This window comes from Labrus bergylta, chromosome 11 (assembly GCF_963930695.1).
Source record: "Labrus bergylta chromosome 11, fLabBer1.1, whole genome shotgun sequence".
Taxonomy (NCBI): domain Eukaryota; kingdom Metazoa; phylum Chordata; class Actinopteri; order Labriformes; family Labridae; genus Labrus; species Labrus bergylta.
In genome coordinates, this window is record NC_089205.1 from 23,949,318 (window position 1) to 23,973,606 (window position 24,289).

General features: G+C 41.5%; 1 protein-coding gene across 1 annotated transcript in view; it reads right to left on the reverse strand.

Moving 5' to 3' along the window:
* nbeab (neurobeachin b) overlaps window positions 1-24,289 on the reverse strand; it is a 114,537-nt gene that overhangs the window by 84,816 nt on the left and 5,432 nt on the right. Inside the window, exons 8-19 of the mRNA XM_065960766.1 lie at window positions 22,894-23,901; window positions 21,647-21,864; window positions 21,255-21,408; window positions 19,861-20,041; window positions 18,700-18,827; window positions 18,268-18,333; window positions 17,808-17,976; window positions 15,466-15,904; window positions 10,313-10,470; window positions 8,951-9,074; window positions 7,229-7,356; window positions 2,758-2,819 (exon numbers count right to left, since the gene is read on the reverse strand). Of these exons, the coding sequence (XP_065816838.1) occupies window positions 2,758-2,819; window positions 7,229-7,356; window positions 8,951-9,074; window positions 10,313-10,470; window positions 15,466-15,904; window positions 17,808-17,976; window positions 18,268-18,333; window positions 18,700-18,827; window positions 19,861-20,041; window positions 21,255-21,408; window positions 21,647-21,864; window positions 22,894-23,901 (2,835 nt within the window). The remainder of the gene's footprint in view (window positions 1-2,757; window positions 2,820-7,228; window positions 7,357-8,950; window positions 9,075-10,312; window positions 10,471-15,465; window positions 15,905-17,807; window positions 17,977-18,267; window positions 18,334-18,699; window positions 18,828-19,860; window positions 20,042-21,254; window positions 21,409-21,646; window positions 21,865-22,893; window positions 23,902-24,289) is intronic.

Sequence of the window (24,289 nt, forward strand, 5' to 3'; positions counted from 1 at the left end):
TTTTTTTTTCTTTTTTTTTTTTTTTTACTGCAGAACAGAGCTCCCAGAGGAGGCTGCCTTTGATTGCAGAGATTTTAAAAAAAAAGTGTTCTGCAGCCCATTTGAAGGGAATTAGGCCTGACATGCAGCTGCTTAAAAAACAGAGATGTGATCCTTGATGAAAATACAGATCATGATCAGAGGGCAGCAACCCGGCCCCTGGAAAATTGTAGATGCAAAGCTATGAAGCATAAATATCACATAGAAGTGAAATGCAAAGACGCAGAATTTAGGACATTTGGGGGCAGAAGAGCTCCACAACAAACGGAAAAAAAACAACATTCACAAATTGTTGCCCAGTTTGTTTAATTCATCATAATGAGTGAATTGTTGGCTGAGAATTGCCTACTAAGATATCAAGCATTTATAACTAGCTTTAGCATCTTAGCAATCCCTTCAGAAAAGTTAATGAATGTAAGTTCAGTCTAGCTTTCATAAACTCCTGATGGAAAATAATAAGCGGCTTGGTGTTGAACGTCTTATATACAGAACATTTACCTGAGCTTATTCAGCTGCCTGCTGTTGGACACAATGTGACTAAGAGACATGACACTGGAGACTTGAGTAAAATCATGAATGAAACAAATCAAGTTGATTTTAGTAGCAAAAGTTCTTATAGTAATTAAGATTTGATGAGTTATCAATCTTTGAAAAACCCACTACTTTTTTGTGTTCCCAGCAAAAGGAGAGGACAGCATGCTGGCCTTGAGAAAATATCCTCTTCCCACTTTCATCCTTCTGGAATTCAGCAGGGTACTAAGTATTTGTGGTGTTTCAATCCAACCTGTCAGTGCGCGGGAGACTTTGCTTTTATCTGCTCTGCATTGCTCTGTTATATTCTCCACATCTGGAGGCCTTCCATCACTAAATCTCTGTGGCTCCACTCTAGATCCCCCCTGTATGTTTAAGCTGTTACAAGAAACAGAGCTGCTTGACCTTTTCATTCAGCTGCCCGGGCTGAGGAGAGACACACAGTGTCTGCAGCCGCGGCCAGCCACATGATGATTGCTGCGATTAGTATGCATAAATAAGAAAAGGCAGATCATTAGCACTAATTCTTTCATAAAGCTGACAGGTCACAAAACAGAGAGCGACTAAAGGTCAACTAAGTGCCCTGCTTGCTGTCTTAAAACATTAATGTTGAAATATGTGAGGGTTGGCATTTTATAGGGGTGTCAGCCAAAGCTCACCCTGCAGCTCAGAAGACGTGCTGTGCTTTAGGAAAGCTCACAGATACAGTACGTGACACAAAAGACATTCATCAGGAGACCAATTTAATGTGTTAATCAGTCAGATTAAACATTATATTTGCTCATGATAAAATGTACTCTGCATAAATTGGCTCTGTCACCTTAAACAATACGATGTTGAAAACAATTATAATAAATCACGACATTGAAATCGTATTAGCTTGCCACATAGCAGGATGCATTACTAATATTACAGTATTAGGATACAACACAATAGATCATCCCTATTTGAGAGGTTGTGGAAGGACACTGAGCTACAGTATACGGTCCAGTTTCAAGGCCTTACTGTCTGATCAATATCTAATCCTGGGTTTCATCCCCAGAGCCCCTAATGGCAGGAACCTCTGGAGCCGCAGTAATGCTATCTGTGCAAAGGGGGGAGGACTCAGACCCTAAACAGCATGCTGACGTTCTCAACTTCAATAAATCCTAGAGAAGGACAAAGCAACTTCCCACAGATACTCTACAGACAGAAAAGCAGCAAGTCAAAAACCCTCAAAAGAGCAGCAATAACTCAAGGTGGACGCCCTGTCTATGTATATTTTTTGGAGGAGAGCCCTTGAATAATGGCCTCGATATAATGGAGCCTGAACTCCCAGCAGAAGAGGGCTTTGGACGGCAAATACCACGGAGCACACACAGAGGCAATCCACTTCCTCAAGGATCGGGCCCTGCAGTCTGGATCCACAAAGAGGCACCAAAGTAATGGCTTCCTTATGGGCTCCCGACGCAAGACTGATGGGCTGACAGAAGGTATGTTAAATATCTCCTGTTCTAACTGCTACATCGGGGCTTTGACCTTCTCTAAAACAAGGGCTTAACAAGAGATTCAGAGGGTCAGCAAAGAGGTGATCAGTCACTAGCAGCGTTGCACAAGGTGGGGCTCTGTCTCAAAAGAAGGGATCAGGACTGAAGCTCTGGGGTGCACAGAGAAAGTTGTGGGATTCTCTGAGAGCTGCATGTTTCTGTATGTTGTCACCGGTTTGAACCATTGGCTTTTGGAACATTTTGCACACAAAATAGAAAACCAAGGATAAACAAAGCTTAAGTGAAGATTAAGTTAGTTGTACTCTGATTTAAGGCGGTGCGCTTAGCTTTGAACCAAGAATTAACAAAAACAAACACCAACAAACAATGCATTTTTAACAGCATAAAGCCTGAACCGATTTATTGTGCATTTAAAACACAACTTATTGGACCATTTTTAAATTGTCAGATTGTCAATTAATATTCAGTTAGATGTGAAACCATCTCCTTACAGATCTCCACTAAGTGTAAACAGGAAATATGCTATCAAGAGAGCAATAGTGGAGAAAAGCTTATTAAGCAGGATGTGACAGACAGCGAGAGAGAGATAGAGAGAGAGAGAGAGAGAGAGAGAGAGAGAGAGAGAGAGAGAGAGAGAGAGAGAGACAAAGAGAAGCTGAAAGAGAGGTTGTGAAGAGGAGGAGAAAGAAAAAAAGCTCACCTGAGAACAAAGCAGCATAACAAGCTCCACCACCGAGGTGCTGGACTTCATACACACCAGACCTGTGGAGACAAAACCAAAATAAGACTTAATTTTTTAATATATGTTTAAATATCAGTGGATATGTACAGACGTTAGTTTATCATTAATGTGGCAGTCCAAGATAATACTTGTATTATGAATATTCAGATTTAAATTCCTGTCAGAGTATGAACCTTGGACAAAGTCGCAATGATTTATGTCTGGTGAATATTTTAAGCAAAGTGACAACAATTTGTAAGCCCACTTAATGTGCCCTCAATTTACTCATCATAAAACTGGAAGAATCTGCACAGAATAGATGTGTACTAAACAGAAGCACAGACGTTCAGGCAAGCACCTCCTCCACACACATCTTCCTTCACGCACACACGCACACACACACACACACACACACACACACACACACACACACACACACACACACTAAGAAGTGAACACAGACATTCACAGCTTCTCCTCTCATCTCCGTTCTGTAGACAGTGAGCCGCAGAAGCAGACAACTCTCTAATGAAACAAGGGCAGGTGTGAAAAGCTCATTTGCAGAAACAATGGCTGCAACTGGTCTCGTATTCTGAGACCGGGAACCATTAAACGCGCAGTCATTAGGAAAGGAAAGAATGCAACTCTCCAGGACTCATTATAGGCTGGCAGGAGGGAAACTCTGCGCCACACAGCTGCCTTTGTTTCATGGATTGCAGGTTGTCAATCAGTTAGACAAGAAGAGAACCAGATATCCTTATTGTAACATTTCAGTTAGATTTGTTGTAAAGGTTGTGTACTGTGGAGTAGAGTGTTTGAAATGACACTTAGAGATGGATCCTCTGAAAATCTTAAGAACAAGAACATATTTCAATGGAGATTCCATACCATAGAACTTAAAGCCATATGCATCTGCACCATACTGCTATTTCTATGTCGATGACATTTTGAAATTAGCTACAGCTATTTTTTTTTGTTCAACTTCGATATTATGAATACATTTTTTTCATATAAATTAGATACAAATTCAATTACAGGAAAAATCTGTTCAAAATGCAGTTTGAACAAATCTTGGACCACACCAACAGGTTATAAATAAAGAGCCAACACCTAAACACAGGAGTAGATAAGATGGCACTGTGTCTTTCATGCTAATGCTAGACAACAACAAAGTAAAGATTCAACGCTACAGCTTGTGTAAATACGGCACAATGTCAGAGGGAATTTAAAATATTCAAAACACTGGATGGACGGATGTTTTTCTCGCTGCATGTACACCCTTCTCCATTCAACAGTCCAGGCTGATGGAAGGAGGATATTGTAAATACTGGGAGAGGATGTGACCCTTCTCTTGTACACAGTGCCAGCGCTGACCTCTTGTTATAGCTGTGACACGCTGAGCCATAAGTCAGTCCAGTCTGACACAGAAGTCAGGTGGCCGACTGACCCTGGCCTTGTGCTGGTAGACAAACTAAATGCATTCTATTTAAACATGGCCTGCCAGTCCTTTCCTGTAAACAGGGCAGGGTTAAGGCACGGGTGAATGTGGCATTGTGGGGCAATGTGCCGGCAGACTGGGCCACTCAGAGGACAGCAAGGAGCAGGCGGCAGGCATCACAACAGCCGCAGTGTTCACACACAGGCCTTACCCACCAACTCCAAGTGTAAAGCTCAGGGTGCACTCAACATAATTGCCGCAGTGACCACATGTCTTCAGGGGGGTTGAAGGAGTAGGGTGAGGCGAAGGGGCACAGAGGGCACATGGGGGCTTGACCCCAGGCAATCTAAGGAGTGATGGATGGCTGGTAATTACTGGTAAATGGCGCGCCTTTGCACTACAGCACAGTATTTCAACTGTGAGCCTGGGAATGGTCTGCGTAAAGAAGGGGAGAGGGAGGAAATCAAGCCAGCCATTTTGGCAAACTAACTGCAAAAAGGACGACAAAGTTAAAGATTTAAAGTTCAAGTGGTAAATCTGTGTGTTTGTTTTGTTGGATAAACCTTCTCTAATCCTTGTCATGGTGCACTTTAAAAGACCCAGACAGGGTTAAACATGTCTGGTGAAAAGCACTGGGGCCCGAGCTGTCTATCTACGACCTTGTTTGTGGGGTTAGACTCTCGGCTCAGCTCTGGTTTGTCAGCTTGGTCAGTCTGCTGACAGACTTTGAGTGAAAGGGTAACAGACATATTCACACTTGTCAAGGCTTTGCTACCTGATTTTCCATTCCTTTCCCTCTGGGCTTGAGTCAGTAGCCTTGGCCACATGTGCATCACACACCCACCTGGCTATTTACATACGTGTATGGCACATGCATGATGTATGGAGGGAAAACTGTTTGTTGAATTTTACTGGATGGAATGGAAAGATTTAAAAATGCAGGCATGTTGCTTTAAATGTCCTTTTAATGACTGAAGATTTTTTTTTTTTTTTTAATGAATTAGCCAACTGAGTTTTATAATTTTAAAGATGTGTTGGAACTATTTAACTGTGGTTGGAATTAGTTTTGGTATTTAGTTTACTAATATTTGGGTGGTGTTGTTTATTTAATTATTCTACACGTTTTCTTTATTTAGAATAGATATTTGGGTAATATTTTCTTTTGCTAGTAATTTAAACATGTTAGGTATTTGGGTAACACTGTGGGCACCAGAGGTTATTTAAGTAAGAGGCAGGTAGAGGACCAGCATGCACCTGGGTGGGCCTATTGTTTTTTACCAGCGCAAGAGAGGCACCAGGAGCCACGATTTTATTTGTTCTTTTGTTTGCTTTCTTTAAATAAACCACCAAAAAAATGGACGTTGGACTTCTTTTGCCTGCGTACATCACATCCCCATGGTGCATCAGCGGTCATTTGATTATGTTTGATATTAGTTTATTTCGATTTTTTTTTGTTTTTGGACAAATAGCCACTACAAGATGTAATAAAAAAAGAAGTAAAGAGATTAGTTTGAAAATATACATTTTTTTAGATATCAGATTTATCCGTTTAATACTAAAAGAATCTGAGTAAACCTAAAACAGTTCTGATATATGGTAATGAAAAATATATATTCACGGTAATACAATTATTTCCACATTTAAAGGTAACTGGCAGTATAAACAGCATATATAAATATATACTTCACTCTGGCAAGTGGATTTTAGTCAGACATCGTCTTTCAGGAACCGGCTGTAATAAAGTCACAGGAGTGCATTCATTCAGCCTGCTGTCATTCACTGCAGAGACTTCTGAAACTAATATCGGTTTAGGTTACAGTTAAAAGAGAGAAAAGGAAGAGAGATCATTTCACTTTGTGCAAACTGAAAGTCAGGAGACTGCAGGCTACACATACACTGCACTGTGCACCCACAGGCGTACGTCTGCAAACACACTCACAGTAACACACACGTGTGCATGTGTTGGTTGTGGTGGCAGTGTGTTCTTGTGAATGTAAGCCAATACAAGAGTGGCAGTACACACACACGCAGGCAGACAGTCCCTGAGGTTAGGCAGAAGTAGCACTGTGAGCAACTGCCAACTTGAGGCCTGACGAAGGCACTGGAAGCCTTCACACAGCCACCAGGAAATAAGACCAGAGCCCGGAGTGGAGTGCAGCAGAAGGATCACACACTTCTGCAAACACTGAGCACAACTGAGTCAGTGAGACCAGGACTTTAAATATAAGCCATGTGACTGCCACATCACTGTTGAACATTTTTGAGGCTGTATTATCAAGACTCTAATTGGTTTTTGTTTTTATTTTTTGTGGTAAAAAGGGTACCAAGTCAGTGTTGAAACATCTATGATTTCAGGTTTTAGTAGCAGTGCTCCTTCACTTAAGCATCGTTACTGCAACTTAACAAGGTGTGTGTAGAAACATACATATCTTAATACATGTCAAAGGACTTGGATTGGTCTTTACAGACAATGTGCTGTGTAAAAACAGGATACGGTTTCAAAATTTTCAAACAAAGACAAATTATCTAGCAAAAGCCATTTCCCCAAAAGTCTGCAGTTAAATAAATAAACACACTTTCGCAACAGAACAAAATCCCTTCTCATGTCAGGTAACAGGGTGAGATGCAGTCTTGGTTTTGAAACTAAAAATAGCAACAACACGAGGCAAAGGCCATGGTTTATTTCAACATTCATTTTATTGTGACATTTGTTGTGACTGTGAAACCCTGATGTTTAAAAATACCACATCGAGGAATAATCCGCGATATGTGGAATGAGTCATGAAGAAGACAAAACACACAGACGTCCCAAGATGAATGAAAGGGAAAGCTGATTTAATCAGACTGTGACAGACCCCCGGCTTGTGTGCAAATAGTGACTCCTGTCAACACCTACCACTGCGTAGGCTGCTGTCAATAAGGCAGCTAGAGGAGAACATACATTGACAGGGTGTTGGGAGCAGGACTCCACCCACAGTTTAAGTAATACAATACATTCATTAACATCTTTACCTTCTATAAGCAGTTCCTGTCCGTGGCTGCCCAGCAGGGTACGAGACAGAAACGGTGCAAAGTCTACAAAGGTCTCTCTCAGCAGGGGTGCCACCTTCTCCAAGGCCCTCTCCAGCTTTGTAGTAATGCTGTCAAAGAAAATATATCAAGACAAGAGTCATAGATGGAAATTAGACAGCTGAATCATTGCATAAATATAAGAGAGGTAGTGGTGTGTCTTTTCAGCAAGGTAACAGTTGACTCAGTGCTGCATGTCCATGGGAGTTTGGCTGCTATCACTGGAGAAGTCAGTAACAGAAAGATGAACTTTGTTAAAAGCCATGTTAACACATTTTTCTACATAGAAAGAGGATCTCTCCACAGATGTTTGCCTTCTTTGTTGAGACATGTTACCAGGCTTGAACACAAGGATCACAGTTTTTCCGACACTGCAGAGAGAAGTTCCTTATCTTCTCCAGACTCACTACATGCTGCTACCTGACATTATCTAAGCACCTCAGAGAAACTGTGAACTGGAGTCATGCAGCTCAGACTGCATACGCGCAGAGCTAGGACTCAGGCTGCAACATATCTCTGTGTTCCTCTGCGTACCCAAACAGAAACTAGGCAAAAATAAGGACAGGAGAGGCTTGTTTTCCTAGCTAAAATGGGCAGAAAGCAGCAAGATAATGAGACACAAAGAGAGGAAAGGTCTGGGTTAGGATTTGTGCAAGCGTGTGGTGTGTTCTGCCTTCCAGCACCCTGGGAAAACACAGCAGATGGAAGACAGAGTTGCATAAAAAGCAGGGGGCACACATAGTTGGCTAACATAAATGTCCTTGCCTAAGACACTGGCCTGCAGCTCTGAAGTCTGCCTGTAATCCTGTCGAGGGGCTAAAGGGTTTTAGCTCAGAGGGTGTCAGCCCCTGGTGGGTTGGACACCGGTCTGCTTCAGCAAATGCTCTGAAATAGAGAAAAATAAAAAAAATATATATACAAAAGGCAGTACTTCATTCAATTCAATTTGTTTCTTGATCTTGAACTGATTGGAAAACTTGAGTTATATTATAAACATCAAAGCCGTATTTATTTTGTTCACATTTTTCAGTCGACACTCTCTTCCCTCCTCCAAAATACAAGTTAGGCATCTGCAGGCTTTGCAGTGAGATAGTCCTATCATCGACTTCACAGTAACGCTAAGTGATGTCGGTGACTGCTGCCATGGCAACTGAATATCTATTCTCCTAGCAGAACACAGCAAGGCAAAGAGAAAGAGGGGGAAGAGAGAGAATAGGAGAGAAAGAGAGAGGGAGAGCGAGACAGAGCGAGGTAGAGAGAGAGTGGAGAAAGACCTGGACTCCCAGCAGTCAGGGGGAGAGCAGGACTAAGGACCTCTGTCACAAACCATCAGAGCAATTCAGGAAGAAGAGTCAAGGTCAAAACAAGTTTACAATCAGTAAAAAAAAAAGAAAGGAAACATGTCGCACTGTGTTAAAGAACAACTGTTTTATGTGCAGTATCTATTAAAACATGTGATAAAAGGCCAACATGTAAATATAGTACATATGAGCTGTTGTTGAAAAAAAAAAAAGTTCCATTTCTTTGAATAGAAAATACAAATTATTACGTAGGGGGGAAAAGGTGTTTGAATGATAAGTTTCACACCTGAGCAGGCTTTAAATTCAAATGTGAGTTTACTACCACAGGAAATACAGGCATGCATGAAGAAAAGTGTTTTTGTACCTCATGTTTTCTACCGTGTCCTCGGGCATGGGGGCCACCGTCTGTACGGCCGGCAGGTTCTTACTGGTAGCTCCGTTGACCAAAGTAGAGGAAGAGGAGGCAGAGGGGGCTGCATCTGTGGCTCCTGCAGTAAAGATAAAAAGAAGGATGTGACATAAACGCAATGCAATTAGAATAGCAGACATGGATTTCTGTAATAATCTTAAATAATAAACTTGAACTCTAATAACAGTTACTTTGCAGTGGGATAAGAATTCATTAAAAATAAAAAGTTTCAGGGTTAAAAAAAACTCGGTAACTTTGTCAAACATTAAATCTTATGCTGTAATTTAAAAAAAAATAGTAAATACATTAACTGAAATACATTTCAGTGTCATCTCTAAGGGGGTAAAAAATTATAAAATGCAAGCTGACTAAAATGATTTAAAGAATTAAAGCTTTAAGACCGACTGTGATCTGGATGACTATAACAAATATGTTAAAATGAGCAGACTTATCAAAACACCTGAACTAAATGTTTGCATATGCTCGACGAGTTGGTTCTAAAGTTCAAAATAATAGTATTCTAACAACATTAATTTAAAGGTGAAACAGCATACATCCAAATATGACATTATGATAAACTCTCTCATGAGATTCGTTAACAGCATGGTGTGTGAGATCATGGGTTTGGGTGAGAGCCTGTGGCTTTAGCTGAAAACACACTTTGACTTGGAAACATTTCTCACATTCCTACACAAGGGGACTCAGAGAGGACATAAGGGAGTTTTCTTGGTGGTGCACATTAAAAAGGTGTTGGATCTCCTAATGGTTCTTGGTGTTAAGTGGGTGCTTTCAGAGGCCCAGACTACAGGAGCCCTGAGGAGGAACCGGCTCAACGCAGCAGAGCCCATGCAGAGGTGACATGTAGGAGTTTGAACAGAGGGCCTTCGGTCGATCAGAAAGGTACAAATTACTCAGCAAAGCCATGTTTGACTATTCCTTTCACTTTTGTTAATGCATTCACATTTAATCTTATAATTAAGGAGTATCACAATGGTGTTGTTTGTGTCAGCAAGTATCCTTAAGGGCCCTGGTTTCATTCTGCAGCTGACATAGCTGCTGCAGTCGGAAGGTAAAGAGGGCCATCTAGTGGAGACAATGAGCCACTGCATGGGCATACATGATCACACCATACAGAAGAGGGAAGGGTCTTTGTTTCTATTCTTGGAATCAACAAAAACAGACTGTGCCACAAAAATGAACCCAAATCAAACACTCTTGAATAGCTCCAAAGTACTAATATTTTTAAACATAACTGATAACATTAATGTCACATTTTCACTGCATATGTATATTCCAGTAACCTTGTGCATGACCTACCCGTTGTATTGATCATGCTTTTTGGGGTTGCAGAGGCAGCAGCAAAGATGTTGGGGGTGCTGCCAGCTGTCAGCCCAGCAGAGGTGCTGCTGCTGCTTCCCACTGTGTGAACTGCCAGGCTGCCAGGGGAGGTTTTCTTCACAGGCACAACCACACTCCTAAAGGAAACACATACACACAACATGCCTTATGGACAAATGCATGCAAAGAAATGCTTTAACAGTTATAAATAAAAGATACATTAAATAGGGTTGACAACATAAGCACAAGTTAATAAAAGTTATACAAATAAGGATGCGAAAGCTGCAAAAGATTTGCAGGGAGAAGAGGAAGAGCTGGAGGTTTGGGGTTTTGCTTCGCTAATATCTTCCCTGCCCAAGTGGCCTTAAGAAACATTTAACACCATGAGGTTCGATTGGAGACTGCAGTTGGTAACTGTAGACATGAACTCATGGTGACCTCATGAAATTATTCATTTCCTCTGAATTATGGCCTTTATATATTAATTTAACAGACTGCTTGGCTGAAATACCATTTTTTCAGTTCTTTCAGAAGGTTATAGTTGAGCCAAATAATTAGGAACTTGGGATCCAGCCTTGGGCCTGGGGTTAAAATGAATTAAGCCAGCTGGATGACAGGTTAGCTCAAGAACGAATGTAGTCCTATGTAATCTGACTTTCTGGTAGCAGAGGCTTTCCACTCTGATTGGATGGAATATCAATGATTTGCTTCATTATCTATATAAAATAAAAATTTCTTATTCTTCTTTCTGAAGTATGCCCTGAGCGGGGTAGACGATTAAAATTCATTGATTAGAAGAAAAGAGGAACGTTGTAATGATCCTCATAGTCTCCTTCTGCTGCCGGGCACTGCCAACATGAGCATGTCCAGATGTTAGTCAGGACATTTGAAACATAAACATCCGAAACTGTAACTCACAGTTTTGGCAAAGCATATGCAATGCAAACACATACAGACAAACACAGGAGAGGCTAAGGTAAATAAACCTAAAGGCAGCAGGCCGACAAGCCAGAATGTAGAATGTCTACCTGCAGGACTAAACTTTGGTATGTTAAGTTTTCTACTTTCTGTTTTTAGTATGTTTGTAGTCGGAGTAGTATTGACCAAATCAGCAGGCTTTGGTGTATGACTCTAAACAGGCGGGACACAATCCATGCTGCTCTTGTGACATCTCCAGTCGTTCAGGTTTCCCAACTTGCTGCAATGCATCGAAATGGATCTACCCCAGACTCCATTCAACAAACAAGTGTTTGAAAGTTGTTTTCTTCTCCTCTTGAGAACAGCCCTGACAAAGCCTGCACTCTTACTTTTTACAAAACTGCATCATGATGTTGTAATTTTGGCATAATTAAAAGATGTTACTAACAAGCCATTTTGCTTTGCATTTGATCTGAACACACAGTGGCTCATGAAGTTGCTACTTGGACTTTTTAACTATGCAGTGCACAAAAGAGAAAGTCTTGGCTGGAAGTGTTTAACGTCAGAAGTAGCCGCATCAGCTAAAATCATTGATGCAGCTTCTTCAGACAGCCCTCTTCTTAAGGTCCTTCTTGTTCTCATCTTCCATGATCATTAAATAAAAAATATTTATATTTTTTTTACAATTGTGTTTATATATCTATATGTAAATGTAAGCCAGAGCTATGTTTTCATAAAGTTTTTCATTCATAAGGAATTTAATCACAAATCTACTTTGGGGTTTTGGTGAAATTCAAGATCAATAAGGTGATGATTCAAGATGAGAAGTTAACATTTCTCCATGCCCTTCCCTAAAGGTATGTTTTCACCAACACTGATAGCTCTGTGTTACAGGCTGTACAGAATGTACATGTGTATAGACCTGTAATGTTCATCATTTTGAAGAGGGGTCTTCCTTTTATTCACAGGGGATACAGTAAAAAAACATCACATGCTTGTGACACAGAAAGGCCAAGAGCTCATGAATGAAACATGCAAAGGAAAGATTGTTCAGGCTCGAGATGAAAGATACACTTGTGACCTCTTGTAACATTGCATGAAAGCACACACCATCAAACCTATGTCTGCAATCTGATTGGCCTAGGATTAGAGATGATGCAGCGAACTTGGCCCAGCAAGAGCTCCCTGACAGGAAAGAGGGAAAGCTTGTCCTTATCAGGTCTGCAGTTGGCCTTTGGGTTTGTGAGGGTGCCAGATAATGTCCTGTCCAATCTCCGGCCGTTACTCTGGGTGACACAGGCCAGGCCTCTGCTCTGTCACAAGCAAAGCCTGCTGTCATCTGGAGCAAATCCCTATTCCTCCTCCACAAAACAACACAGACTTTCACTGTTCTATGTTGCTTTTATATCCACGGTCCATCTCACATCTGAGGTTAAACATGCTGGACTGCTTAAGAAACTGGCCGAGCTTTCCCTAGAAAGAGTTCAGTCTTTTGGGGAATTCATTCTTAATTTTGTACTATAAAAATCATTTCCCAGAATTAACAAAGCTGATGATCATTATGTACTTTATGAAAGATCTCTGTAATCTCACTCTATAGATAAATATTTTAAAAAGTGCATCCTGTCTCATTGCCAGTGACGCACTATTGCTCCATGGCAACCAGCACACAGGTATGTAATGCCTTTATAGAAAAAAGTAGCGCCTCTATTTTTTTGGGGGAAAGTAGCAGATCAGATAAACTTAATCACACAGGGTAGAAAAAGAGAGAGTGTCAGTTCAAGCTTGAAAGCTAACCAAACAGCATTATCTCTTGAGGAAGAGCTTTGCTCACTGATAGCAATATCATTTATTCAGGAGATCCGTCTCCCCTGTGAAATCTCTTTGACAGATATCAGAACATCACTAGTGTGTTTTGATTGTCGGCACTGGGCATGAATTGAATCTTGCTTTCCAAACATCATCCTTTGCTTGCATCTTCCAGCAGAAGACCGTCTGTTCCTGTGAAGCTGGGACTTTACATTACAGCTACAGGATGCTGATAAAACATGAACCTCTTTTAATGAATAATTCATCCGCTGAGTGCTCATGAATCATGTATAGATTATCTAGCGCATATCTTATTAATAGGATTGTCTTAATTGAGTTGCAGAGAATGAAACAAGGATTAATCTTGGAATTAATATTAAGGAGGTTTCTGGCTGCGGAAGATGACTGCAGTGTTAAAGTACAGCCAAAGAAATGGTTCTTTTATTAAGCCGACATATTGTATAGAATCTCATTTTAAAGTGCGTTATGCACTAATCAGGAAAAGATACTGCAGATATGTGCTTACAATCCCCTCCCAAATTAAATTTAAACCTATAATCATTGCTCTGTGGGAATAATCTATAACGCATCTACTGGGATGCATCTGGTGGGTTTTATTATATATTATTTTATATTAAAATGTTCTTGAAAAGAAAAAGTGGGTAAAGCAGGAAGAAAACTGTTAAGAAAGATAAGGAACCGTTAACCCGTTACATTAAACAGAAATCAGGATGTAAAGATATTCAAACCCCTCTTCAGTGAGGGTGTCCTGCAGGATGGCGGCTGGATGAGGGTTCCTGTGCACTCCACTTTAAGCCATTTTTCTCTCCTTTTTCTTTTTTTGATGTTGTCACTCCCAATCTATTCCCACCCTGACAGACAAATGAAAGGCCTGTCCATGTCTGGCAGCTCATTTCGCTGGCAGGCGGCAAACAATTAGACACAGCAAATACAGGCAGGAGGGGGAGTGACATGAAAAGCATGAGACAAAGTTGTATATGTGGGCAGGAGGGTTTGTGTGAAAGCATTTCAAAAATAATACACTTTGGTGTGGCGACTCATTTCAGGCTGCCAGCTCCCATTACGGCTGTGAGCGGTGAGGGCGACAGGGCTGGCCGTGGTGTGGCGTGAGGCCGCGTCTGTTTAATCTGTCATCAACACCCTGGAGACCCCCACCCTCACAGCTGTCCTCTCGCCACATACTCCTTCATCTCCTCTCCTATTCATCAGGCTCACCTCAGCCCAGATCAGCAGCAGCAGAATGCATTAAAAAGAAGGGGAGGCCTCATTGTTCCTCGTGACTCAGTGTGTCCTCTGCTGTCGCTCTGAGGCCTGGCAGTGCTTACGCGGACACACAAAAACTTCCAAACAGTGGTGTTCAGAGAATATGGGGAGATTTTGTTTGTGCTAAACCAAGTCAAATTACTTCCACAAAAATAATCATTTCCAAAACTTTCCCCACCGTAGGAGACAGGGATCAGGGGGAGCTGAAGCTTCAAATCCCTACAGGGGCAGGTTTGTAAACTCCTGAATCCAGAAAGATTACTGTGTGGTTTTATCTAATCCAGGAATGTAAATACACCACAGCAGTGCCACACTGCTTCTGAGACCTTTTCAAACACAGGAATTCCTTACTGCCGAGGAGAAGAAGGAATAAAAGTGGCCTGAAATGAATTATGCGTTACATGCTCCTTAGAAACCATTAGTGGTATACTGGAGAATCCGGATAAACCCAGAGTATACAAATCAGCATTTTACACTCACTTGGCTGAAATAAGATACAAACAAAAACAAACACATTTTTATAGATGTAAAAGCCTGAAAGCTATCCTCACAAACTGATACAGCCAAACATCTCATAATTCTTGTTGTATGGTTCAATGTACCGTAATTTTTAGTTTTTGGCTTTAATAATGTCGATTTTTCTTTTAACTATTTACAACTCATGATTATTTAAAAAAAACATCATGGTATTCTATTGAAGTTCTTGCATCCTTCCAGCACCTGTATTTACTGCAATTTTAAATGCCAAGTGTACAGTTTGTAATTACTGTACAAGGCTTTCTCCCATCTATGCAGAACAGAATAATATATAAATATCTAATATATCAGCAGACCCTTGACCTCTGCAAGAGATCACAGTGAAGTCTAAATTAAATGTCCTTCATGGTTACATAGTAGCTGTACAAGAAATGTATTTGAATAATGTAAAGACTAAACTAGAAGCCAGATAAATTACTGACATGTTCTACAAAACACAAGCTAAGAGCAGCAGCAAGGTTTGCAACACTGATCATTTTGATGTTATATATTCATGATTTGTTGGCTAATGTTAGTGCAGATTTATTGATTTGTCTGTTTATTATTTTTAGTGATTCTCGGTACAACTGAAGTCACCTCCTCACCTGTCAAAGGAGTGAAACTGCATGGGCAGCATGGCCTGGGCCTGGGCCTTGGCAGCAGGGTCTTGGTAGGTCACGGCCTCCAACCCAGCCTCCAGGCCCTCCACTGGAGCTGCCACCAGGCTCTTCAGGATCTCCTTCACGTTGATACCCCTCTTGGGCTGGCTGATGCTGATGATGGAAGAGGATAATTTCAAGTGCTCTACGCTGGGTGATTCAGACAAACGCTCCTGGGACTTCTTCATCTCGGAGGACAGAGTTGATATGAGCTCACTCATGGCATCAGGTCCGGCCACACTGTGGTCCAGGTCTGACCCGTTAAGGATGCTGGGACAATGCTCGTCTCCGATACCGGAGTCTGTGCGGGGAAGGGAGCTATCCATGTTGAGGTGTTCTGATGGCACAGGATAGTCCCTACTGCTGTTAAATACTAGAGGTGTTTCTGTAAACACACACACACACACACACACACACACACGATGAAGAGGTAGTTTACAGATCGACAAATAGAAAAATATTTACAGAACTAACAGCATTAAAGTACAACATTTCAACTGTGTTGCATTTGAACCTATTCTTTAAAAATATTGATTTCCATTTTTTGTTAATTATCATTCATGAGCAATGATTTAGTCGATAACATATTTATTCCTAAAAGCTCGAGCTCAACAGAGTTCTTCAAATCTTTGTTGTATAAAAATTCCAAAACGTTTCATACAACATAAATCAAACCGTTCCATCAGAGACGTTCTAATACAGAATCTAATATTTCACTGAATCTATGAGCTTATTGCAATGTCAATCCCTCCACTACGTTATTCAACATATCAAGCATTTTTACCATATTTAGCCTTCAAACAACATTGGTCTAGAGAAGTAAGCAATGGAGATTTCAAACAGATTCACTTGAAGCCAATCTTAATGAGAGAAATGCATTACAGAGCTCACTTAACATTCATAATCAAAGAGCAAATTTAGCTTGAGAAGAATGAGCCATGTGGTAATGCAGTGTCTTAGATCTCTCTCCAGAAACTCTGATCCTCTGGTGAGATTATCTCTCTGTTATTCTCCCTCTATGCTAATAAAACATGAATCCCTTACTTCAGCTTCCTCCTGCCTAAAGCGTTCGGAGGCAGATCTATTTAACTGATTAGAAACAGTGACAGGAATCAGAAAGCTGCTCTATTATTGTAGTGCATGATACATTATACACTGAGCCACCGTCTACTGTATATTACATTATATTCTGTTTAAATTCTATGTACATAACAGGCTTAACGTGCACTAGAAATCTGCAATATTCTGCTTCTTCACACAGTGAGGATTTTTTGTCTATTCACTGTGATAAAATGCTGATTTTCAAAAAAAAACAAGCAGAGGTGTTTTTTTGATCCAATTTTGGTTCATCCTGGCTCCGTGTTTACCCAGATGTAAGGCCCAATTGATATCAATATTCATCACATGCCCCTTAACGAGGTCAGCAGGGCCTGATTTAGCCAGCAACTCGCCTAGCTTCCTGGTTCATCAGACAATCCCCTGCCACATGCCGTCTGGGAAAAATCCCCTATTTTCTGGTGAAATTTATGAAGGCTGCAGTGTGCCTTTCTCCTCCCAGCAACCTCTATGATCCCATTCTCCTCTGGTGGATTGCTTGCCTAATGGGCACTGACAGATGGGCTGAAAATAGCAGGGCTGGATACACTGCCCCAAAAACCCACAGTAGTTGGTCAGCATGCTGCTGCCTTCTCATTTCTCAACTTCTCACTGCTCATCTCCACTTTTTTGTTCTCTGTGTTCCCGAGCCAACCAAAAAACACTTTCATATTTCCGTCAGCCTCTCCCCTCTTCCTCTTGTTTCTTTTATTCACTGTAGCTTTTGTCTAAATGAAAGTTGATGAAGTATGCTCGCTCGTGCATCTCATAATAGGAAGTTGGCACTGCAGCAGACATTACTTTAAACCTTTGTAGGCATCCACTGATTTCCTTTCAAGTGACTTAATGCATGATTAATGACTAGAGGCACAAACTACCTTTCATTTCAGAGAGAAGGATGATTCCTATTCAAGTTGATAACTACCATCTCAAGCCCCAGTCCCCATTTGCTTCCACATTTAAATTCTGCAAGGTGCAATTAGCCGAGTTCATAAATAAACAGTGTGTGAGCCCGTGGAACACAGGCAGGATATCCCTGCTTTTTTTCCTGAATGAGCTCTCATCTGAGCTGGCAGCAGTATATCACAAAGGAGCAGGGACAGCACACATTCATTTATATCACACTCAGCACAACTTAGACGAGAAGGGCAGGAAGAATGGATGGAAGAAAGGTAGAGCACAGCCGTGAACACCTTTGCTGGTTGGCGAGTTGATCCCCGGACGCACACCGCGACCTGATTGGTTGGTTATCCTTGCAGTCTCACGCTGAGGCTCCAGGATGTCACGGTACTTGGAGACCATGAGCACAGAGATGAAGTACACCACAGCCAAGGCCAAGAACTGGGCCTGCTTGCTGTCATCCTGTGAAGAGAAGTCAAAACACAGTTTCTCTCTATTTAGCCAATCTCATTTAACTGATCCACTGAGTTTGTTTTCAAATGTTCTCTTGAGGCAAAACACATCTGAAGTGCTGAAATGATTCTCTGAAAAATGCAGCTTTAAAAATACACCAGCTGTATAGTTGTTATGTCACCTGTGCTGTGTTGCCTGTTGTCTGAAGGCTTTTGCATTGCACACCAGTTTATCTGGCAAAGGAAGATTCCTGTTTTCATCCTCTCTACCCACAGCTGAATCTTAGTGACATGGACTTACCACATCACGAAACACCACAGCACGCAGTCGATTGATGTCCACATCCTGCAGAAGGCGATCTGGGTCCTTGATGGGAGACAGGTTACTAGGGACAGTCTCTATGGCTGTCTAAAGCAGAGAGATAGCACAATATGACATGCTACTCTGCTCAGTTAAAGATCAGTCAAATCATTTCCTGCTATTACTTTTTTTCTATTTATATTAATTTGATGCACTAACAAACAACCTAAATGTAACTAAAGAAAATCTGCCACACTTTCAGTAGTTTAGGTGAATAAATTAAGAATGGAAGGAGAAAATAAAAGGCGGCGCTACTCAGGTTACTCAATAAGCTTGGGGCAAAGTGTGCTTTAAGTAAAATACACTGTTAAGATGAAATGTTCAAAAAGAGACGAGGGACACAGGAAGCAAAGTTGTGACATCACATCCTACCTTGCTGGAAGTCACAGCATTTAGCAGGATTTCCTGAGTCTTGTTGTTGTTGGGAATAGAAGACTTATTTCCCTTGTCTCTGTGTCTCTGCCTGCACTCAAGACAACTCCGAACAGCCACACAACACACTGCGCGCGCGCGCACACACACACACACACACACACACACACACACAGCATACAAAAGGCTCTCATTTCAGAGTTAAATGGAAATTAAATGTCTATAACATGCATGACCTCCTTTGAACTAATCACTTCTCTCTGATGACTGTTTGTTCCAGGCTGCCGGGGCACAGACCGGGAGTCAAATCAGAAGCCAGACTGATTTCACACCGAGTCAGTGATGGGAAATTGTATGCTTGCAACAAGGACACTGTGAAGTCTGAAGGGCTATTTCCCATCCCCCAGAGAAACAACTTGAAGTCAACAATGTAGCAAACACAGGCTTGTACACACACACACACACACACACACATGCAGAGGTGCAAACAGATATAGACATATATAGATATAGACATTGACACAATCTCAGTCTCCCACTAAAATGCACAAATACACATTTTCTTTGCTTGCTTTATGTATTATATATTTTTACTAGGACATTACAATACATGAATTTAAAGTAGTTTCAATTAGCGTTTCATATCATTCTGAACTAAGCAGTAATCTGCATTTCATTAAAACGTTATTCATCAAATCTCTATTATGTACACATACAAAATCAAACACACACACACACACAAGGCTAGAGAGGACCTAGAGGAGTCCGTAGAGACACACCAATGACAGACACAAAAGGCTACTATTTGCAAAGTGTACACGATTGAACTGCAAATTATTCTCTCTTCTCGATATGAATTCCAAAATGAGGATTCAGTCTTTTATTCATCTTAAAACTGCGGCAAAACCCTGCACATTTTCCAATTAAGTAAACAATTAGCAAAAGACTCTTAAATTAATTAGCTTAGCTGATCAAACAGAGGATTTTCAGGGATTAGAGGAATTATTAGACTCTGTGAGGAGAATACTGTCATGGCATTTTCCAGCTCATCAATTTTCCAGCAACTCTTAAAAAAGCCACATGAAGATGCTGTAATTGTTTCTCCTCCCCACCGCACTGAAGTGACATTCAAATGTGACATTCACACAATCATGACCTTACCAAGTCTGAGGCACTGACGCATCAGGCCACCCGAGGACATGTTCTTCTCAGCCTCGATCTCACTGAAGTTGAGTGAGCTGGAGAACACCAACACATCCACCATGACCATGAGACGGGACAGGAAAGTGATGGCGGTCTCGGAGGACATGCCCTGTGTGGCCTCGATGTTGTCCAACTCCGACTTTCAGAAGTCACAAAGACAGAAGGAAACTTTTTTTTTTCATGATTATCAAAGGCTACATTCACAGTGCAGGCAAAGTGACCCAAATACAAGTTATTTTTTTGCACTTGTGACTCAATTCAGATTTTTTTTGACAGTTTGGAGAGAAGTTAATAGAATTGTTCTTTTTGTCTCTTCAAATCAGATTTGTGCCACAATCATATGTGGTCCTAAATGAGATAAAGGTTTTGGGCTGACACTTCTGGACCAGCACATCTTGAGTGTCATATCGGCCTGAGTTCTCTTCCACAGAAATGGACGTGGCCACAGAAGAGCATGGCTTCAGTGTTAACAAGTCCTGAAACGAGGTTAATAGAAGCGAAGGACCAAACCAACTCTGTGATATTGGTCGGATAACCTGCCTGTGAACTCAGCCGTTAAATTTTAGAGCTGCTTGATAGCTCTGTCAATAAAGGTGAAGAGGAGTCTGAAGCTCCAGAGAGCAGACTCAGTTCAGCTGGCAACCACAATATTACATTTGAAACAGGTAAGTTGACAAGCTGCCTCTAGGCTGATTAAAGACCAGGTAACATTTACTTTACCATAAGCATAATAATTGATTATTTACTAGTAGTTTCTTTTAATGGCTGAAACTGCTGTAGGTGTCAGACCAGAAGATTACCAGCCTGCTGCAAAAACCCTTTTTTTTAATTCAAATCAAACAGGCATACGTGTTGTGCCAGCTCCCTTCTTCTTTGTTTGAAAACATGCAGAGGTTGAAAAAGAGAAATCATTTAGATTTGTACAGAAGAATAGCACAATGAACTGAACACTAAATATTACAATGGCTCGTGAATACAGTGTCAAGTTATTTGAGCAAAATGAATATTGCATTTATCCTGATCTTGCCACTCTAGTTATGCACTGAAAAGAATAATCAGAAATGAGCACAAGATTAATTTCAGTTCAAGACTTGAAAATGAATGTGATAATTAAAGTAGATTCATAAAAGCTAATATGAATGACGCACAGAGGGGTTAATAACAGATGTGAAATTGTACCAAAGTCATGTAGTCAGCATTAATTGTAGCAGAATGAAGCTGAGAATAAAGTCTTATTTCCCACAGGACACTCTGTTGTGTAGTCAACAATAAAACCACAAATCAAACAGTTACAATAGACTACCACTAGATGGCATTGTTCCCCAGCAGTGAAGACAGGGAGGCTCACTTACAGAGGGAGAGGTGGCCGCTGATAGAAGAGGCAGGATCCCTCCACAAGCAATAATGATATTGTCCACCATTTGTGAGATAAGGTGGATGGTGTTGTGGACAAAAATGATGTTCTCGTTACTGTTGACAAAGTCCATGACAGACTTGGTGGAGTGGCTGAAGGGAAAGAAGGAAAAAAACATCTGAATTATTACAGGTCCCAGAATTCTTCACTTTATGAAAATATCCTGTTGATTTGGGTTAAATTAAAAAAAAAAATACATTTAAGCAGTATTGAAAATCTAACAGTTATAATATGACATGTTAGCTCTGATGTAGAAAAGTTATCTATTTATCATCACAAGCACCCCTGTCTCTTTGTCTCAATCATAAGCATATCAACGACAACACACACCTTCTCCAGACATGCACGTCACTCTCAAGTGCAAACAGCAGGTCAGTCAGCAGTCTCTGGTGCATGGCTGACCATTTGAACTCCGGGATGCGGAACATGGTGGTACGCGGGCCCGGGCTGAACTGATGTCGCTGTTCCTCTGTCATGGGCATTACCCTGAAGCCCAAATCCATACGTATGTCCCTCTCCATCTGAGTAGCTGAGCGGCCATGTTGACTCTGACATGAGACCAATAAATGAGTGAAAGACGACATCATGAGATACTGTAAACAAGCTTTCTCATCCTATCATTCTGCTCAAACTGATGGTGCACCTTAAGGAGATATAATGCTACTATCATTCGATTGGCTATGAATGATGAATTGCCAGTCCTTGAATAGCCTCTGCTGGCTGCGGGTAAAAAAAAAATAAAAATACAACAAGCTCAATGCAACCTCTAAACATAAGATGAATGAGTCAGCAAGGTGCTGTAAAAAAGCCTGTTTAGAAAACAGCAGCGATGAATTGAACATGAGCAGTTATGCACAAGCAGTGAGAGGTTTAAAATTAAACCTTGCCTCCCACTGGCCCTCTAGCAGTGACCCAGTCTAGGCAAAGGACCCGGCCTCTGAGAAAGAGCACAGCTCATAAGAGAGGAGAGGAGCAATGAACTAATCCCAGGCGGTTGCTGCAGAATAATGCTTTGTCTATTTCTGCCCTCCTGATGGTTCATTCCACTCTTCTAGCAGTCCGTCTCACAGGGACGTTACTCCATGTGCACTAGGCCTTCCTGGCCCCATTACAACCAGAGTTGGGACAGAGAGTGATCCCTATGGGTCCGTTAATAAAGAAATGTTCACCAAAGGCCAACACACCCTGACAGTAGCAAACGGTCTTCCTCCCTGCTTCCCTGTATTTGACCCTGAGGCGGCAATGTTTCAACAGTCATGCTCGTCTTCTCTTGTATTTCCCTCTGGCTAAGCTTTCCTGTTATATTGAAGCTAGTGAAGTCAGAGAACCTCTACCATATCTTTCAGGAGAAATTCCAGAAAGTCAAGACAAATATATTTCTAAAGCACAGTTTAAAAGAATTGAGTGTAAGCCAAAGACAGACAAATGAAACAATATAATCCCACAATACAAATAAAGCTCACACCAGGCAACAAAAATGATTAAAAAAAAATGGTAAATAGGAAAAGGTTGTTATTAGTTCATGCAAATTGACTCATCCTGTAATATCTAACAACAAAAGTCAGCTTCAGACCAACCTGTGTGGTGGCTGTTGTCTGAATCCTCCTCATCTCCTTGTCTTTGCTGTCATCTGATCTGTCTGTGTCTACGCTTCTGCCTTCTGACTCTGCTGCCCTGCCAGTCCTGACATTCAGGGGGTCCCGTTCAGATGCAGAGGCAGCTGGGGCGTCTGCGACCTGTGGGCTTCTAGAGGAGTCCTCTGACTCAGTACCAGCCACAGAGCTGATTCCCTCCAACGCTGCCTCTAGTTCAAACTCATCCTTCTCTAGAATGCTGGGTAACGAGCCGAGCTCAGAGCTGCTGGTCATATGAGCAAGAAGGCCCAGATCATCCTTGGTGTTGGTGTGTACTGGAGGCTCTGCGCTGGGCAGGACCAGAGGCTCAGCTGGACGGAGATCAGGCAGCAGCTTGTCCTCCAGGCTGGCTGCCACCTTGCTGAACAGGAAGTTGTTGCTGTTAGAAATGCTGTCCTTTTCGTCGTCTAGAGTAATGAGAGGTGGTGCATTTTGGTCATCCATGCTGCCCTTTGGCAGCAATACACTGTTGGCATTACTGTGGAGGTTTTTTACAGCAGCGCAATACACATTGTCCAACAGAGAATCCACCTCCACTAGTGCCCCATTCTGAGATAATCCCAGAGTTTCCAAGGACAAATCCATATCGTCTATCTTAACCTCTGTGGCCTCCACCTTCTCAGCCTTGATGTCTACCAGAAGGTCATGAACATCGACCCCGACTCCACCTATGGTACTGTTCTTTCCACTGAGACCCTCCGCTGGCCCCTTCACTTCAGCCAGCAGGTTGTGTGGGTCAGCACTCTCATAGTCCTTTTCACTCTCCGGGGTCTGGGAGTTATCATCCATTTCTCTGATCTCAACAGCTCCCTTGATGCCAGAGGACTGAGCAGACAGACCAGAGATGGTGCTGACCAAACCCTTCTTCCCTTTCTTAATATTCTCCTCCTCCTGACGCTGATACTCTTCATACATCTTAGCCAAATACTCTTTGTGTGCCTCGTATGTCACCTATAAAGAGGGCCACAATAAAGAAAATGTTAACAACCTAAATTTAATGCAACTGTAAAAATCAGATGACCCATTATCAGTAAGATAAAATATTTCCCTACAGCAGATGCTGAACAAGAAAAAATGAAGATTGCCTTGAGGTTAGAAGAGCTAAGTGCCTTATGCCTGCATTTTTCTACTGGCCAGCAGGGGGCAACTCGTCTTTTGCAAACAAGTCCGATTGTCTGTGTAACACACTTGATGTTACTTACAAATTATTTACCTCGTTATTGTTTGGTCTCAATCACTAGTTTTAAGGTTTTCAATACAGCACCATGTTCATTTTTAATTATGGTGCTCCATTCTGCTTTAAGGCACGGCTATCTTGTGGTTGATAAATAACCCAATG